This window comes from Anabrus simplex, chromosome 1 (genome assembly GCF_040414725.1).
Source record: "Anabrus simplex isolate iqAnaSimp1 chromosome 1, ASM4041472v1, whole genome shotgun sequence".
Classification (NCBI taxonomy): domain Eukaryota; kingdom Metazoa; phylum Arthropoda; class Insecta; order Orthoptera; family Tettigoniidae; genus Anabrus; species Anabrus simplex.
Window position 1 is genome coordinate 707498068 of NC_090265.1, and position 20016 is coordinate 707518083.

The window sequence follows — 20016 nt, forward strand, 5'->3', positions numbered from 1 at the left end:
GGGCTACCTATCGATGCAGTTTATACTGATTTTGCAAAAGCTTTTGATAAAATTGATCATGGTATACGTTTGAGTAAATTATCATTATTTCGTTTATCTTCTGAGTTTCTGAAATTAATTTCATATCTGTTAGACAGAAAACAGTTTGTATCTTATGCACAAAATACTTCATTCCAGTTCAAAGTTAATTCTGGAGTCCCTCAGGGCTCAAATTTTGGTCCATTGTTCTTTTTAATATTTATAAATGACTTACCGAAAGTAATAAAATATTCAAAATGCTTACTCTTTGCTTACAACCTAAAGATTTATAAGCAAATTACCGGGTATGATGATGCTATGGAATTGCTAGCCGATCTGAACAACTGTTGCAAATGGTGTGTTGCAAACAGGCTTTTTTTCAATATTAAAAAGTATTTTGTGATCACATTTCACATTTTCTCGTAATAAGAATGTGACTGTGCATAACTACAGCATAAATGGTGAGATCTTGCAGAGGTGTAATTTAGTAAACGATCTGGGTGTTATGCTTGATTCAAAACTTTCATTCAACAGTCATATTCACAAAATTACAAATGATGGATTTAAACAATTAGGGTTTATTATTAGAAATACTCAGGAACTTTTAAAAATCTTATTCAGTTATCTTGTTAGAAGTAAACTTGAATATGCATGTGTAGTGTGGGCTCCTTAGTACATGTGTAACGAAATAGAAAAAATACAAAATAAATTTTTGCGATAATTATATTAAAAAAATATAACCGATCATCATATCATCAAACAGTTTCTTATAGAACCCTATTAAATGAATTTGGTTTAATGCAGCTCAGTACACATAGAATATTAGCTCAACAGATATTTCTTTACAAGACGGTTAATGGAATATTAGATAACCAAGAGTTTCTTAAAAGAATCAACTTCAGTACCAAGAGGGTAACTCTTCGTTTGAGACAAACATTTTACTGCCCCTCCTCAAGCACCTCATATCATAAAAATTCACCTGTTGTAAAAATGTGTGAAGTATAAAACAGAATATCTTCAGACAGCGGACAAATAGATTTTGCTTTATCAGTTCCTTTATTTTCAAAAATGTTAAAACAATATTTACATTATAATGAATAATTTATTGGAGGAAATTAATTCAGCACTGAAATGTGACGTATGTAATGCCACTATTATTTTTCCAATGTATATGTGTTTGTGTATTTGCTATTCTTATGACTATTTTTCTTTTCTCTTGCTAATTTGTTTTATCTTCTTTAACTTTAATATTTTATATGTTTGTATGTTTTATTGAAAATGTGTTTAAATTATTTTTAATTTAGTCATGGCAATCTTGGTTTTTTAATTGTTATATATTATTTTGTACATATAGGTACCATATATATATTGAATGTATTTTGTACCATCCATTGTAATTGGGGATATATCCTGTCATGGATGTATTAATAAATAAATAAATTTGATATTCATCACAATTTAAAACCATATTAACAACATAAAAATGTGTTAAAAAATATACTGTCTCTAGGTTCATATTTTCAACAAGTCAAAGACTGATGAAAAAGTATGTAAACCGGTTTGCTCACTTACGATATAAAGTGGATTTAAAAAAGAACAAATTATAAAATAGAATAGTCTTGAAATACTATGTGCTTAATTTATCGCACTTCTTAAAACTTCTTGTATCGTAGTAGAAATAATAAATAAAAACTACGGTGTCCCTTTAATAGAGCAATCTTAATGAGGTGGAAACGAGCAACAAAGTCCTTTGAGATGTTGTCAAGAACCACGTTCAGAGTTCAATGCGGATCTGTAATAACAAGAATATTAAAAACTATCACTTCACAGATGAGGCAAGATATGAAATTGTGTCTTATAATGTAATTGTTTATACGTGACTCACCTCAAAAGGTCGCTGTCAATGCGAAGCGCAATGAAGCACAGCAATCAGTGTTGTAATAAAAATCAAGTGTCCAAGGTGGGTTGGGATTGAAGAGGGGAAGTAGGGGCAAGTGGGAGGAGCAACTGAGGAATGGCAATTTGTTGGAGCTCTGGAGGGCATGGTCATAAGAAGCAACTAGCAAAGCTATTACACATAATACGAAACACCGAATTATTGACCGGGACCTGTACGTTTTTAAAAAACGCAGTAAGGAAATCAAATAGAATATTTGATTTTTCATAAATCCCATTTAAATTAAGGTTTGGATTAAAATACTGTTCCAGGTGTATATAGCAACACTCCGTAACATCCAGCAAACTTCCTTTTCCAAAGTTCTCCAAGACTTCAATGTCATGTTCTATAGATGTGAAATTATGCTTTAGATCGTGCATATGCTGGCCTACCGTGGAGAACCTGTTGTATTTTATGGCATTAGTATGTTCTGTATATTTAATTTTAAAGTTTCCTCCTGTTTGACCTAGATGTGTGCACCCACAGTTGTTATATTTAAATCTATACACACCCAATTTGGAATATGGGTTCGATCTATTGACTGAGGCTGAATTATGCAATACATCAGAATTATTATTATCGGTGCAAAATGAAGCCCTGTCATATGCTTCTTGAAAATATTAGTAAACTTATAAATATCCTTGTTATAAGTAAGTATTGCAAGTTCAGTTCGTGACTTTGTCTCTGGTCATTTTCGACCCGGTCCACGTGAACGTGATAGGTAAGAATTTACGTATCGCCCCGTTATCTCTGGTTAATTTGAGCTTCCACTGATTTTTCATTTTTCGTTGCACACCACCAGCCAAGCTGTACACACTGCCACGCAAGGACCCATTTGTTCTCCGTGTTGGACTGGGAATTCCATCTACTCAAACCACTACGCACAGTGTTCACTTACAATTCCTAGAAGATATTCAAGGACTTGTTTATATTCAGTTTGCACATTTCTATTAATGAACCCTTGCAAATCACATTACAAGGACTTAACAGAAGTTATCTGAATCACCCTCTGCACCAGTGCCAAAACTTTTACTCAGTCAATGAAAAGCGCAGTCAAACCACAACTCACAGAACCTACTAGAAACATTTGTATACTTGTATTCAGACATTTTTACGAATTTGTATACTATTATCACAATGTATTGAATTTGTGTCACGTAATATTTTAACGTTCATGTAATTTTTAAGATCCATAGTGCTTAGTTCAAATTCAATCATACATTATAATGCATGTTATAATATTGTTCAAATAGCTCACAACATTAGTTTTATTGTTTAATAGGAACATAATGTTTTAGGACATTCAACAAAAATTTGTACTTATCTAATGATGGGTGATGATGATCCCAAGTAGGGTCGAAACTAGTCCGTATCGACTCATTGTAATGTATATATAGACATAGCAAATATCATAAAGTATTGAATAGGTGGAACAAACTGTTTTTGTAATATAAAATTACCATATGTTACACAGATATGGTGCCTGCAAACGGGACCAGATAGCAACCAGTCTGTTTCATTTCCATTAGAAAGACTTATTCTATGCCATAAACCTTGTAGCCATTTTTCTGGTGGACTATGTTGAAACATCTGGATTTGAATTGTGACTCATAGTGCAGCCCATAAAGCCATCCACAATCTTCTTTGTTGCCATTCTTTTGGATGACCGATACATGCACTCAACCGGCAAATCAATTTAAATTCCCGAAGTGCGAGGATATTTATAAACTGTGGTAACCGGCGGCCAGAGAGGCGATACGAGGGACGTTCGATATTTATTGCAGCACATTTTATTTCTCGGACAATTTCAATTTTTTTAAAATTGGAATTTTGTTTCGGACATCTTGGAATATTCCTGTTTCGTTTCGTAGAGTTTCATCAATTTCAGATAGGTGGCAGTGCTATAACTAGCTTCAAAATAGTGTCTGTAATGGAGGTGTGTACCAAACAGAGAGCAGTTATTGAATTTCGTTTGGCGGAAAACCAGCGCATCACAGATATTCATAGGTGCTTGCAGAATGTCTACGGAGACCTGGCAGTGGACAAAAGCACGGTGAGTCATTGGATGAGGTGTGTTTCATCATCCCAAACAAGGTCAAGCAAACCTGTCTGATCTCCCGCGTGCCGACCGGTTGCACTCAGCTGTGACGCTTGTGAAGCTCGAACATGCAGACACCCTTATTCGAGAAACATCTGTGCAGAATTGCTTGTTATGAGGCTGAAAGTAACAATTTCTTGTCAAACATTGTCACAGGTGATAAAACATGGATTCATCACTTCGAACTGGAAAAAAAATGGCCGTCCATGGAGTGGTGCCACACCAACTCTCTCATGAAGAAAAAATTCAAAACCATACCCTCAGCTGGTAAAGTTATGGCTATGGTCTTTTGGGGCTCTGAAGGAGTTATTCTCTTCGATGTTCTCCCTCGCGGTGAAACGATCAACTCTGAAGTGTATTGTGTTACTCTTAAGAAAATTGAAGAAACGACTTCAGCGTGTTCACAGCCACAAAAATGCAAATGACTTCTCCATGACAACGCAAGACTTCACACAAGTCTGTGCATCTGGCTGGAGCTCACAAAACTTCAGTGGACTGTTTTTCCTCATTGAACCTACAGCCTGGATCTCGCGCATTTTGACTTCCATCTGTTTGGCCCAATGAAGGATGCACTAAGTGGGAAGCACTACTTTGATGATGGGGAAGTTATCGATGCAGCACGACGTCGGCTCCAACATCGACCAGTCGAGCGGTGCCATGAAGGCATACAGGCCCTCACGTTGCAGTGGCGTAAGACCATAGCATTGAACGGAGATTATATTGAAAAATAGGGTATTGCAGCAAAAGGATTGGGGAATAACATGGTGTATTTGAATCCTCAATAAAACCAGCCTGCTTTTAGAAGGAAGAAAAGTGTTGCAATATGTATTGAACTCCCTTTGTACTTGGAATTGTACCACTTGCACCATACGTTCATCTCATTTCACAAAAAGATTTTGAAAGAAAGTAGTCCTCTGTGACAGGCAGTTTTTAAGTTGACTGTACGTAGGACATGGTACATACAGTATTAAACAAAGTGAGCATGAGTTAGCCTCCTTGAATATGTAGGCTGCACTATGTTTTTTCTATAAAACCAAATATTACAGCCTATAACTCCCTTTGTACTTGGAATTCTACCACTTGCACCATACGTTCATCTCATTTCACAAAAAGATTTTGAAAGAAAGTAGTCTTCTGTGACAGGCAGTTTTTAAGTTGACTGTATGTAGGACATGGTACATACAGTATTAAACAAAGTGAGCATGAGTTAGCCTCCTTGAATATGTAGGCTGCACTATGTTTTTTCTATAAAACCAAATATTACAGCCTATAAATCCAATAATCTGGCTAGCCTCCAGTTCTGATAGCACCAGATTACCAAGATTGTGGTTATAAACATTTGAATTTTGCTGAATTTAAACTAGCAGAAGGTGTAACCCCCTCACCATCCTCCCTTTAAATTGTATAGTTTCTGTTACCCTGTGAAATGTAACTTGCTTTTCTCTGGAGTAAGAAATTGTTGCTCTTGTGTTAACAATGTTCATAACTTTGTTTTGAAATGTGACATAACTTTCTTATCCACAAATGTTGTTACAGACGATAATGTTCCTGTATCTCTTGGTGGTGAAAATAATGATAGGTTCAATGACCTCGAGGCATCATTCAAGGAGTTGCATGACAAACTGGAAAGGAAAAGGAATGAAATGGCCAAGAACTTACTGATGCATAGTACAAGCAGTGATTCAGGTTAGTTTATCATTGTTCATGTGTCTTGTCCTACATAAATTCAAGCTTGCCCTTTGGGAGCTTATTTTTGATAATTAGAAACAATACCTTCAGTACTAATGATAGGAAATCATAATTTTGTTTCTATATTATACTACTTATAACACATTCACTGCCATGCTTCGATGTTGGGTGTTGGGTCTCCCTTAACTGCCATTTTTGTTATTTTGTCTTTTTTTTTTTTTTTTTTTTTTTACAAGGTTACATGTAAACTTTAGTATCTTTAGTATCTTAAAAAGGTAGTGGATATAATTGATTGAAATGTTCAAGGATTTCAGAATTCATTTAAAACTATTTCTGGATATAGTTTTAATGAAGATGGGAGTGCGAAAATGATTTGAGTTAGATCAATGCATTTCTAAGATAGGTGTGTTTATAATGTCTGAAAGCAGTCCTTGTCTAAAAATATTGTTTAGTATCTAAAGCTGAATGAAAGAAAAACAGACTAGCTCCTCAAAACTGAAAGAAGAATCACCTGAACTTGCATACATAAAAAATAACAGGTGAAAAGAGTCTGTTCCTTCCTAATGAAACTGTTAAGAGATGACTAGGTCTCATGTGCAATATAAAAGAAAAGAATCTCATATTTCTTTCACATTTTGCGATTGCAGGAAATTGGTGATGAGAAATCTTGGAAAGAAGACAAGAGGGCAATGGATCCATTAAATTCAGCAAGATCGCAAAGCAGTTTGACTCAAGACAGCAGATTCAGAGAACAAAAATGAAATTAATAATAATTATATTGGCTTTATGTCCCACTAACTACTTTTACGGTTTTCGGAGCTGCCGAGGTGCCGGAATTTAGTCCCGCAGGAGTTCTGTTACATGTTTTGCGTGCCAGTAAATCTATTTGAGTACCTTCAAATACCACCGGACTGAGCCTGGATCAAACCTGCCAAGTTGGAGTCAGAAGGCCAGCGCCTCAACTGTCTGAGCCACTCAGCCTGGCAAAATAAATAGAACCCACCCTTCTTAAGACTTACAAATTTTTACCAGAAAAGACAAATAGAGTCTATAGCGATTTCAGATGAATTGAGAAAATTTTGATCAGAACAATCAACACAAATCTGATATGGAGTGACTGGGATTTGAACCACAGAACCCAGCAATGAGAGGCCAGCGCGCTGCCACCTGTGCCACGGAGGCTTCTCTCTTCACTGCATTATTATTATTATTATTATTATTATTATTATTATTATTATTATTATTATTATTATTATTATTGTTGTTGTTGTTATTAATGACGTTCGGCCTCTCATCGCTGGGTTCTGTGGTTCAAATCCCAGTCACTCCATATCAGATTTGTGCTGGACAAAGCGGAGCAACACTCTCCAGTATCATTTAATTTCATGTGTCATTCATTAATCATTGCCCCAGGGGAGTGCGAGAGGCTTCGGCAACCGGTACAACTCCTACCCTCGCCACTAGATGGGGCTTCATTCATTCCATTCCTGACCCGGTCGAACAACTGGAAACAGGCTGTGGATTTTTGATACAGAGAAGAGAATTTTAAGAAATAAACACTTGCGATTCAAACTCATAACATTCGAACGAAGGAAGTACACCATTACTGACAACTCAAGGGCAGCCAGGTACGACAAGGTGAAGAAGGTTTGGGAGCGGGAGAAGAAGCTGAAATGCTAACTCTTTTTAATACTATTAGACGTTAATGCATATGACTGATTAAAGTACTCCAATGGGGAATAAACTGTGTAAAAAAAATTAATAAAATAATAATAATAATAATAATAATAATAATAATAATAATAATAATAATAATAATAATCTTCATCATCTAAAACTGAATTGGTAACGTTCCATGTTGGATTAATGCATCTTTCTTGTATTGTACTATTTCCAACAGTTTTGTCACCAAAACCTTACAAGCTACTATAACTGTTGGTACCCAAAAAATAGGGCAGTTTGGGAATCAGCTTGAAATTTTTGTGCCTTGACCATTATTCTACAAGATATTACAGCAGAACTAAAGAACACATATATGGCATTCGGTGATTTCTTCATTGTTTCAAATTTGAAAACTGATTATTCTCACTGCACTGTCCACACCTTTCAAATCATGTACAGAAAGATAAGAACATCAAAAGGAACACACAATAGAAGAAACACACTGACAGGTCAGTGAGGGAAGGAGAAATAGAAAGAGAATGCAAAAGGACAAGGACAAACTGTGCAAATTTCATTTATTGTAATTTCAAGTCGATGTGATGTGATGCCATTTCTTCTCAGCCCTGATGAGCGCTTGTACAGCAAGTGATCCCTATAAAAGTGGAAATACCGCAACTAGGTCCCTGTTACAATGGCTGAGTGGACAGACCACCATTTTACTAACAATTGTTCCCTTTACAGGAAATTCCAGAATATGGCTCGAAAAAATGGCCTGTTCTCTTTTCTCAGAATTTTCCTGGATGATGATTTAGTGACTTCAATCACGATTGAAACAAACGGTTATATATATCAATTTGTCAGTACACATGATTTATCTCCGTACTTGTGACGACGTAACTTCAAGGATGTTACGTTAGATGTAATACATGCATGCTGAATTTATGAACAGGTGCTCCAATATTGAAGAATATTGGCCCTCTACAGACAAAAAAATTTGTCTTGACAGCATTTCCAACACACAGAAATTCCTATATTTTGTGGGTAAGCAAGCATGACCAACTGAAAAACTACTGATCAGGTGTAGAAATATGTTTAAAAGTTGAAGTATTAAATGTATAATAATGTGATTACTGGTGAAATTTTTATATGCAGTTGAAGGATTTACGCTTGAAAGAACCTGTGAGGGTACGGAATGCATTTAAATACCCTCCGTGTCAGGCACAGGGTTAAGTACGTGTCCTTCAGGGCTGATGTGCAGAATTGACATATTTTTTAGCTTTGTCTGTGTCTAGTAAATGTTTGCTAAATACAGATTCTGTTTTATATTTATGTACTCTTATGTATTCTGTGACCTGAGGGTAGAGGAGGTAGGGTGAGACAAAAGAGTTTTCAGGGATTTGAAAGTCAGATCCACCATGTGGGGTGGGGTGGGGTGGGGTGGGGTGGGAGTAGAATAACACCCACAGTATCTCCTGCTTGTCATAAGAGGCGATCAAAAGCGGCCCTTAGGGTCTCCAAACTTGGGAGCGTGGGTTGGTGACCACAGGGCCCTTAGCTGAGTACTAGCATTATGTTCAATTACTTTTTTGGTTAGTGGTTTTACGTCGCACCAACACAGATGGGTCTTACGGTGATGATGGTATAGGAAAGGCCTGGGAGTTGGAAGGAAGCGGTCGTGGCCTTAATTAAGGTACAGCCCCAGCATTTACCTGGTGTGGAAATGGGAAACCACGGAAAACCATCTTCAGGGCTGCCGACAGTGGGATTCGAACCCACAGTCTCCCGGATGCAAGCTCACATTACATGTAACTAATCTTATGATTAGACCCATATTGAATTTGCTATAATATGCTTACAATATTGTGATTTTTATTCCACCTTTTCAATACAATATTGTAAGCATATTATGCAAGCTCACAGCTGCGTATTGTTGTGTGTGCTTCAGACTAATTTACTGTTGTGAGATTCAAATGAAAAGGAAGGAGAGGGGAGGGGAAGGTCTTGAAGGAGGGGCTGGGAAGGGGTGGAGGGAGGGGGTAGATTAAGGCAGGGCTGAAGGATGTGGGAGAAGGATGGCTGTTGAAAAAAGGTGCTGTGAATGTGTCGTGCCAGACAGGATTGAGCTTATAGGTGAGCTCTTAGGAAAAGTCAGATTGGTTGGAAGGTTGTTTGGATCATTCCCGAGCGGTTGGAACGTATAGGTTGGGAAGTTTCAACTAAGGTGCAGATCAGGAGGAAGACGACGATGTGGATTCCCACGAAGTTAATATATTCTGATACTGAAGGTTGACTACAATATGTACACTATGTACAATTAAAATAAAGACTTAATGTTGGCAAGTCTTGAGCGAGAAGTCTGTCTACTAGCCGTCCGTTGAAGTATATAATACTTTATTATTATTATTATTATTATTATTATTATTATTATTATTATTATTATTATTATTATTACTGATTGCGTAATCGTCCTACCGACCGGCAGGGATTCTACTGACAACTGGTCTGCGAAGTGAATGGTAGAAGCCCTGAATAATGAATTCCTTGCCCTTATATAGCCTCCGGAGCCACGCCCCATGTTCTCGAAGCTTGTGGTAACCGGCGTACATGACTGCCTAACTTTCCGTAATTCTGGCCAATCAGAGGCCTGTATCCAAGAGACCCTTCTAGTATATTCTTACTGCGTCTACGCTGCTGAACCATGCCCTGTCAACATGAGTCACATCCTGTATAACAAACTTCTCTGTTACTCAAGATTTCCTAACATGCAAGAAATATGATTTCCACTCTTAACTATTCCACTGAATATAATTATTTTTACCTCTTTTAATTATTATCAGGTACGCCTGTTAGGTATGCTTATACCTGACTCCTAGCCTCTTATGACAGGCTAATTTGTAATACATCAGGTACAGCTATTCCTCCTATGTTCCCTGGGTTCGATCCTCGGAGGGAATAGCAGTCCTGGGTTCAAGTCCCTGGGAGGACACGACAAATGTTATGAATAACTGAATTATGACTTGTTGGTTTGACATTACTGAAAATGGGAATTAGGTCAAAAAGGATATTTGGCTTTTCTGAAATTTCATTAGATTATGATTTGGGTTGAAATATTGATCTAAATGTATGATGCAACTTTCGGTAATGTTAAGGAGGGGTCCTTTGTTGATAATTTTGAGAATTTCCATATCTTGTTTTATATCTGTGAATTTGTGCTTATAGTCATGCGTATGCTGTCCTACAGCTGAGAATTCATTGTATTTCAGGGCATTGACGTGTTCCGAGTACCTTATATTAAAATTTCTCCCGGTCTGTCCGACGTATGCAGAATTACAACTGTTGCAAATGATCCTGTATACTCCTGATTTTGAATAACTATTGAACTTGTTTATGGATGTGGCGTTATGTAAGACTTGTGCGTTCCTATTGTTTGTTTTGAAAGCTATTTTTTCATCGTGCTTTTTAAAGATGTTGGTGACTTGGTAGATTTGTTCGTTGAAGGTAAAGATAGAAAGAGAGGAGTTGTTTTTCTTATCTTTTTCCAAGGTGGTAGAAGGGCGATATTTATATTTATTGATTATTTTTTGTATAAAGAAACTGTTGTATCCATTGGATTTAGCTATATTACGAATAGTGTTCAACTCCTTTTTGAGGTCTCTTTTAGACATTGGAACACTGAAGGATCGGTATACCATCCTGTTGTATGCTGCTCGTTTGTGAATTTGGGGGGTGTGAAGAATCTTGATGGTTTGTGGTGACTGTTTGGGTGGTTTCTCTGAAGATCTTATATCTTAAGTAGCTTGGGTGTCTCATAATAGTTAGGTCTAAAAAATTTATTTTCTGTTCAATTTCCAATTCAAGTGTGAATTTTATATGTGGGTCAATGTTATTTAGATTAATGAGAGTGGTAGCCGCGTTTGTAAGCAACATCAGCTGCTGGGCCAAAAGAAATTTTCTTGCGGATATCCCAGCAAATATAGGATACATCACAACCATGATCATGAGTACAAACAGTTCTTCTCAGAGCCAAACAACAACAAAGGAGCTAGGACATTCATTGATGATGAGATCATGAGGTAAAATTTGAGGAAACCATGGTTCTGGCTACCACCCGTTAGTATCATTATTATCTTTACCAGGAAGCTGTGGAGGTAATGAAACATGACAACTGTTTCTGCAACCTTATCAAAAAATGCACCAAACAACAACGAAAACAAAACACAATACTTACCATACGGGCAGTAGCACCAAATACGAAGCGTGGAGGGCAAAATAGGGAGTGAAAAGGGCAGGATCTTACGTTAACATTTGACAGGTTGGCAGGTCAACATTGTTAACTACTAAATGACAGACGGAATAAATTGTAAATAAGATGTTTACTTAAAGAGAAAAAAAATAATTCAGAGCATTTACAGTTAAATAAATACCTTCTTTCTAAAATAAAATTTTAAAAAAAGGGTAAATGAACTGAATTCATTAAAACTAAATTGTACTAACTCAGACCAGTAGCAGAATTATAATACAGAAGAAGACTACAATCTTATTAACAAATGCCTTTTGTAAAAATATTATTTTTAATTTTAATATTAGACTTTAAAATTTAAGGTATACCATTGTAAATTAATTACTGGCCATAGATAATTAACTTGTTGCAACAAGATTCAATCTTCCTTTTGTTAATCACTAGGCAATACACACCATACACACGAACCAGAAATATGTGGCAAGCAGAACCAAAGTTACAAAATAAATTAAAGAAACGAACCAAAAGTTAATAACTAGGAACCAGAAAAATATTCCCCAAATTCATACAATATTACAAGGGGAGGAAAAAAAAATCATGTTCCACAATGTAAACAGAACAACCACACACGCTAAAGGTCCACTAGCAACTCACGACCCAAACTATTAAAATTTCATTTAATAATAGGCAAAGCCTGCCAAAATTTTAGCGTTTACCAGATAATAAATATTTAGAACAGTGACGTAACAAAACTACGTAAGAATAAGGAATGTGAGCGTTAATCACCTCGAAGTTCATGAACCGGGCAAAGAAATTTCAGATTTCTACAACCGAGGAGTACTGACATGACTAATAATAATAATAATAATAATAACCAAAAATTATAATTACATGTATCATGAGATTAAATTCATAGAAAGTGGCATTTCCTATAAGGAATAATTTTACATAAGACCAAGCTGGTTGTTATTAAATTAACTACGAGGTGGCCTTGGAACCACAACAATGAGCACATGAGATAAGACCGAACGCGGGAGATATCGGCAAGAAAGGATTACATGGCAACAAGACACAATTTGGAAAATCACATGAAATCAGATACAATCAAAGTACTCATTTCAAAATCAGAGAAAACAGGCAGAGAGAGAAACACACCGTGCAATAATAATAATAATAATAATAATAATAAAATAACAATACGAACAACCAAAACAATACGCACACCGTATATGGAGCAGAAAACCAAAAACGTACAACAATCTCAATAACAGCAAGGAAGGAATGACATAATGCACATATGCTCACCGCGAGTTTCCAGTTCGCCTCGTAATTAAATTTACATATCACTTTTACATGAGAATATTATCAATAGCGATTTAAATTTTCCAGTCGGCTATTAAATTTCCAAATACCGGGTATAGAGTTCAGATTCAATTCACACTACATTGGCGATAACTCGAGGTAGACCTAAAATTAAATAATAGTGACACACTGGTTCGTAAACGGACAAGATAATGTTTTTGAAAATTCCAAGACGACGGTTGTAAACAATATCTCCTCCAAGTAATCCACTGAAGTTGACGTTGCCTCAAAATAATTTTTGAATAAATATTACTTACATGCTCGTGGTTTTGTATCCAAATTAGTGTAATCCTTTATCACAAAGTTACACCAGAAACATGTTTTCAGAGGTAATCTGCCTTCTTGGTACACAGGCCACGGTCAACACTCACATAGTAGAAATTAAAGAATTAGCAAAATACCAAATCACAATCACTAGAGGAACATAAGATTAAAAACGTATTTAGGCATCTTGCCTACTGTATCTCCCACCTAACCGGGAGTATCCAGCTGCATTTCGTTACTTTTTAAAGTCTTTTTAAGGAACAAGGCTAATGGCGTCCATCTCACAGCTCGCTCAGAACAAGACTCCTCGCTCGCTAGTTGACGAGACAGCAAAACAACTGCAGAGCGCTCCGTTCAAGAGAGACACTACGCATGCTCAAGTCAAGGATTAGCTTATTGGGCCAATAAGGAAAATCAAAATTATTGATGTAATAATGGATTTTAAATGCAGTTTAAATAGTCACAGTACCGGCACATAAATTAACTGCAGTTCAACAATGGCCGATAATTGCAGATAAAAGTCCCCACACACAAATATATATGTGCAACAAATGAGGGTATCGTAAATTATTGTCTCAGTTTCAACAAGAAAGAAGAGGGTGTACGGATTAGCAGAATTTGGTTAGTAAAATTTGGAGACCATTACTTGCTGCCAGATGACAGACATTTAAATGCATTGGGACATACTTTGCAGATCTTAGTAACAAAACATATAGGAGAGAGAGAGAGAGAGAGAGAGAGAGAGATGAGATGAGATTCATGATGGTGCCACCACCTAGTTTTCAGATACTTTAAACTACTGATGCACATCCAGCGTGTGTCATTTCGTTTCAACAGGGGTTACCGTGTTTAGCTGAAACGTTGACACTTTCAAAATGTCTATGCAGTCTAATATCACAATAAATCATCTAAGCTTGTCGGTTGGCATCAGTTGTCAAAGCCTGCAACAGTATAAGAGACTACAGTTTCTGGCTATCGAAGGTCTATCAAGTGCATGTTGTTATCAAGTGCAGCGCTGTTGTAAAGGAAGACTTAGGATAAGATTTTCTTGCATGAAGTTTTATTTTAATTACTTTCTCTTGCTTTCTTTAAAATAATTATTTGATTTTTTTTTACATAGGATGAACAAATTTGATTTGATTTTTTTTTACATAGGATGAATAGTCCAATACGGCCAATAACAAGGAGTTAATATCCACCGTAAAATGTGTTTAATGGTGTATAAAATAATCTTCTAAGCAATTTTTGGACAATATTTAATTTCTTTTGCATTATATTTCAAGTTTTTATGTCACATTTTGATATTTTTAGTTTTTTGGGGAGCTTACCTGTGTGCATATTACAGATAAGTTAGTAATTAACTCGAAGTTGTATGTATAAACCAGCTTCGGTGGTGGGGTCATGCAAGGCAAGTGGAGTAGGATAGGTTACCTAGGAGATAATGGACTCTGTTGTGGAGGATAAGAGAAGTAGAGGGAGACCAAGATGACGATGGTTAGACTCGGTTTCTAACGATTTAAAGATACGAGATACAGAACAAATCGAAGCCACAGAACTAGTTACAAGTAGAGGACTTTGATGGCAATTAGTAAATTCAGAGAGGCTTGCAGACTGAATGCTGAAGGGCATTACAGTCTTTAATGAATATGTACATATGCTGTTGTTATTGTTATTGTTATTGTTATTTGTAGACGGTAGATCTGGTGAGGAAGATGAGAAAAAGAAGAAACGCAGAATAAAGAAAACTGAAGACTGTAAGGGGAAGGTGAAAGAGGAAGTTACATCTGATCTGGATGTCAAAGGTATCAAGAAGGAGCTTGATGTCAAAGAGGAGGAGGAAGATGAAGATGAAGATGAAGATGAGGAGAATGATGGAAAGAAGGTAACTATCTAAACTTTCTTTTACTTTTTTCAAATCTTTGTATCTTTGTTATTCAGAAAGAAACACTTTCCTTTGTCTCTGAGCCTAACAACTTGGGATGCATGTGTCTGACTGAATCAGGTTTTGTTCCCACTCCTTGTGAAGGGCCCATTTCTTTAATCTCTCTCAGTAAACTTATGTTTTTTTCTAAATCTTGCAGTGTCTGAGGCATAGGGTATCTTTCCTTGCTAGCTTCTGTGGCATTTTTGTTTTCTAGTCTTTTGTTGTCAGTGCGGTGTGAAAATGTGAGGCATTTTTACTAAAATGATAATGTTGTCTATTGGATAAACATTAATATTAAATGTTAGAAAGGTAAGCTTAGTAAGATGCCAATGGATTTATACCCCATTTATTGAACTGCCCTTCCATTTAATACATATATATCCTTGTAACCGCCTGTTGCCATTTCTTGCTGGATGCAGTATTTTTGTATCCATCTCTTGGCACAGGCCAGAGCAAAGTGTAGCTTCCACCAAAGTCCCAGTCTCATCCATGGCTGTGACAATATGGAAGCTGCTGGGGTATGGGTGGTGCTGAGTACTGACATTTGGAGCACAACTAGTGTCGAGTGTTACGAAAGGTGTTGCTCATAGGATCAGTCGTGCTGCAGTAGCACCTTCTGGCCCAGTGAGGAAAGCAGTGGCAAACTACCTCACTCCTCATCTTGCCTAGTACGCCTCATTTGGGCTCTGCCATTGGTTCTTGCGGTTTCTCTAGAACTGCATAGCCTTCGGTGGTGCTATTTGAGGATCCCACCAACCTCTGGGCTGATGACCTGACAGACAGACAGACAGACAGACAGACATATCCTTGTAAGCTTATACTAAGATTAACTCCAATTTTATGTAATTTTGTATCATGTCCAAGTTCAACACAAATTCTCCATCTTAGTTATATTTGCACAGTACGTGAGAACAGAATTCCTTGTCAGTTGAGTGCAGCTGCTTTATATAGACCCAAGAAGCTACATTCATGGCTGCTGTTGGAGCATTCTGTTACTTTGGCATCACTGTGGGCATTCCCCAAGGTTCAGCACTGTCACCACTCCTGTTCTTTCTAGTGATGGACACCTATACAGCAGAACTGCATTTCTCTGGACTGACGATATCATGTTGGTCGCTGAGACCAAGCTTGATCCGTAAAGCCAGACTGGAGAATAGCGTGATCAGCTGGCACAATATGACCTGTGTCTCAACGAAAGGAAGACTGAATATTTGACATCAGATCCACAAGCAATATGAGCCATTCAGGTTGATGGCGAAGACCTGCTATGATTACAAGACTAGAGTATTTTGTCTTTCTCCTATGTTTAACACATAATAAAGGAGAGTACAAACGATCCACCTTGTATCAATACAAAATGTGTTACTAATACAAGATCACAACATTTTTATTAGGGACCGGTTTGATGTCTTTGGACACCATCAGCCACAATAGGTCAAATGAACAAAGATATATATATATATATTACAATACAAAATATAGACCATTAGTAATAAAAATAACATAACATAATAAAATAATATATTACTCTATATTTTGTATTGTAATACATATATATATCTTTGTTCATTTGACCTATTGTGGCTGATGATGGTGTCCAAAGACATCGAAACTGGTCCCTAATAAAAATGTTGTCATCTTGTATTAGCAACACATTTTCTATTGATATAAGGTGTATCATTTGTACTCTCCTTTATTATGTGTTAGTCTCCTTTCAATACGGACCAAATATGTTTTTAATATTAAATTTCTCCTATGTCAACCTCATGTGGTAGATTTACTGGCATGTAAAAAAACTCATGCAGGACAAACTTCCAGCACCTCAGCATCTCTGAAAACCATCAAAAAAGTAGTTAGTGAGACATAAAAAAACAATAACATTATTATTGGTTCGGTAGTGACTGACAGTAGCAGACTTGCTGAAAGAAGTCAATGTAAGGATAACTACAGCCTAATTAAACAATGGCTGGAGGATGAAAGATTATCTCTAGAGATGGGTCAATACCAGTTTTTGACGATTGTTGATACCAAGATATGTTTTTTGCCTCTACTCAATACTCCAGTATTTTCATTCTTGAAATAGAAAAGTAAAATACAAGTTTTTAAATACAATACAGTATTGTGATGTGTACCCGTCGTTGACGGGACATTCACTTAGCATGTGCATGATTATTACATGTGATAAATATAATTTTTGATCCTATTGATGATATTTGATTGGAGTAATAACAATAAGTTAATTTATTAATTTATTGTTATTATTCCAATATGTAGTACTTATCGGTATGACCAATAACATAGGTGTTTAAAAATTACATTTTAGGCTCCTTCCCTTAAGCTACCATTTCATCCAGCATGAATAAAATTATTTATAGCCTAGACTGTAGTACCTTATTCCCTGACTTAATTTTCATTAATTTCTGTTCACCCATTTTCTCGTGGTTGGCATTATAAGACATAAAATAATCGGAAATTTAATTCTATACAACTTTAGTTACGTAATATTTATCGATAGGACCACTAATAACATAGATGTTTGAGAATTAACTTTTAGGCCTTCTCCTAAACTTCCATTTCACTCAGCGTGAAGAATATTATTCATAGCCTAAATTGTAGAGCTTCATTCCCCAACGTTACATACAGATTGTCATTAAATCTCTTGAGCCATTTTCTCGTAATCACGAACTTAATAATGTGTCTGATGGGTATAACTGTTTTATGTATCTTAGGAAGTGCTCTGGTAGTTGGTAATTTGGGGTTTGTATTGATTAAATTATCTGTTTCTTGTTCGTTTAACAAAAACTGAGAATCTTTTAGTATTTGTGTAAGCTTTTCTTGGATAATGTTGGTAGGATCTTTCTTGATGATAGTAAACTTATCTGTGAAAATTGTTCTTATCTTGACCCCTCTTTTTTTTTTTCAAACCCATCCTGCCAAGTATTCAGCATCTGCTGTAGTGTCCCTAAGCGTGCACCCACAAGCATTACATAATCTTCAAACAGTATGCTCCACAGGGTTACATTCTGAATGTTAGTTTAAAAATGAGTACAAAATTTTATTGTTCCACCTTCTCAATACTTAAAATAATTTAACATTTATCAAAACATTACAATATAATAATAACAGGTACTAGTTTCAGTCCGTTTTTTTTTTTTTTTGGACCATCATCAGCCTAGCCAAAATTACAAGCAAAAGACATAATCTAAAAATGAAGTGATGTGGATGAACAAGGGGATGGGATGGTGATGGAATGACATACAAAAGTAAAAACCTTATACATGTGTTACAGTAAATATGACCAGAAAGGCTGTAAATAATATTCTTCACGCTGAGTGAAATGGAAGTTTAGGAGAAGGCCCATAAGTTAATTCTCAAATATCTATGTTATTAGTGGTCCTATCGATAAATACTACATAACTAAAGTTATATAGAATTAAATTTCTGATTATTTTATGTCTTGTACACTTTCATGCTAACAGAAATATTCACAAATTTTTATTTTTGTTAAGTCCATATCAATGTGAACCACGAGAAAATGGGTGAACAGAAATTAATGAAAATTAAGTCAGGGAATAAGGTACTACAATCAACAATAAATTTGATAACATCCTTTTTTGGGCTAGATAAGTCGATGATGTCCTTGTAGTTATTAACGAGAACCTGCAAGATGCTAATACCATACTTCTAACATTAAATAACATTGATCCTCACATTAAGTTCACTTTGGAGTCAGAAGTAGATCAAAAAATCAATTTTTTGGATCTTACCATTACTAGACAACAGGAATCCTTAACGTACAAGATATACAGAAAACCCAGCCATTCGGCCGTCACAATCCGACAAGATTCATTTCATCCCTTCCCCCACAAAAAAGCAACCTACAATAGTCTTATACATAGAGCATTCAACGTACCCATGAATAAAAAAGATTTCCACACAGAATTGAAAATTATCCGCCATATTGCTAGATTCAATGGCTTTAATAATCAATTCATAGAAAATATCATTAGTAAACACAAATTCCGACCTAAGACTACGCTTAAAAAAGAACCATCCAAACACGAGTCTTTCTCCACTTTTACCTATGTCAATGGAATTCACATGATTACTAATGTTTCAAAGAAGAAAGGCATGAAAATAGCCTTCAGAACCAGCAACAACAACATGCACATCTTACATAACACCTCACACATTAATAAAATAAAATAAAAAAATAAAAAAAAATGTACTGGCATCAAGGTGATAATAGAACGAGGTGTCTACAGAATTAGATGTAACACATGTTCAGATATTTCCTACATAGGGCAGACCGATAGGAGCTTTAATATTAGATATTCTGAGCATTTCAACGCAGTCAAATACAACAAATTTTCAGCCATCGGCCAACATATGGTCGATTATAACCATAGTTTTACGAACATTGAAACAGACATGGACATACTCGAAATGGCTAAAAAGGGACCTCTACTCAACATAATTGAGAGTTTTTACATACATTTGGATCAATATTTTAATGCCAACTACAATCTTAATGAAATTACCGAGAACCAAATATTTTATTTGATCTTTTTATTTCCTATTATAGGAAAAATAAATCAGTTGTTCATAACCCTTTCTTTAAATCAATTAAGGGCCCCCCACCACCAGAAATACCATTAATTTCCCTCTCTCCTAACCCGCCCTGAACCATTCCCCCTTCCCCCCTCCCGTCTCCTTCCACACTTACGTCACCCTTCCCCTCCGCGTCCCCCTCTCTTCTATTGTTGTTCTATTCCGCGTGACGCTCACTCTGTCCGTTGCACTCATTCCAGCAGCTTGTTCTA

At 36.1% G+C, this 20016-nt stretch overlaps 1 protein-coding gene across 1 annotated transcript in view; it reads left to right on the forward strand.

The window, feature by feature from the left end:
• LOC136857368 (transcriptional regulator ATRX) overlaps nucleotides 1-20016 on the forward strand; it is a 605506-nt gene that overhangs the window by 258224 nt on the left and 327266 nt on the right. The window contains exons 11-12 of the mRNA XM_068225161.1: nucleotides 5589-5738; nucleotides 14961-15151. Coding sequence (XP_068081262.1) covers nucleotides 5589-5738; nucleotides 14961-15151 — 341 coding nt within the window. The remainder of the gene's footprint in view (nucleotides 1-5588; nucleotides 5739-14960; nucleotides 15152-20016) is intronic.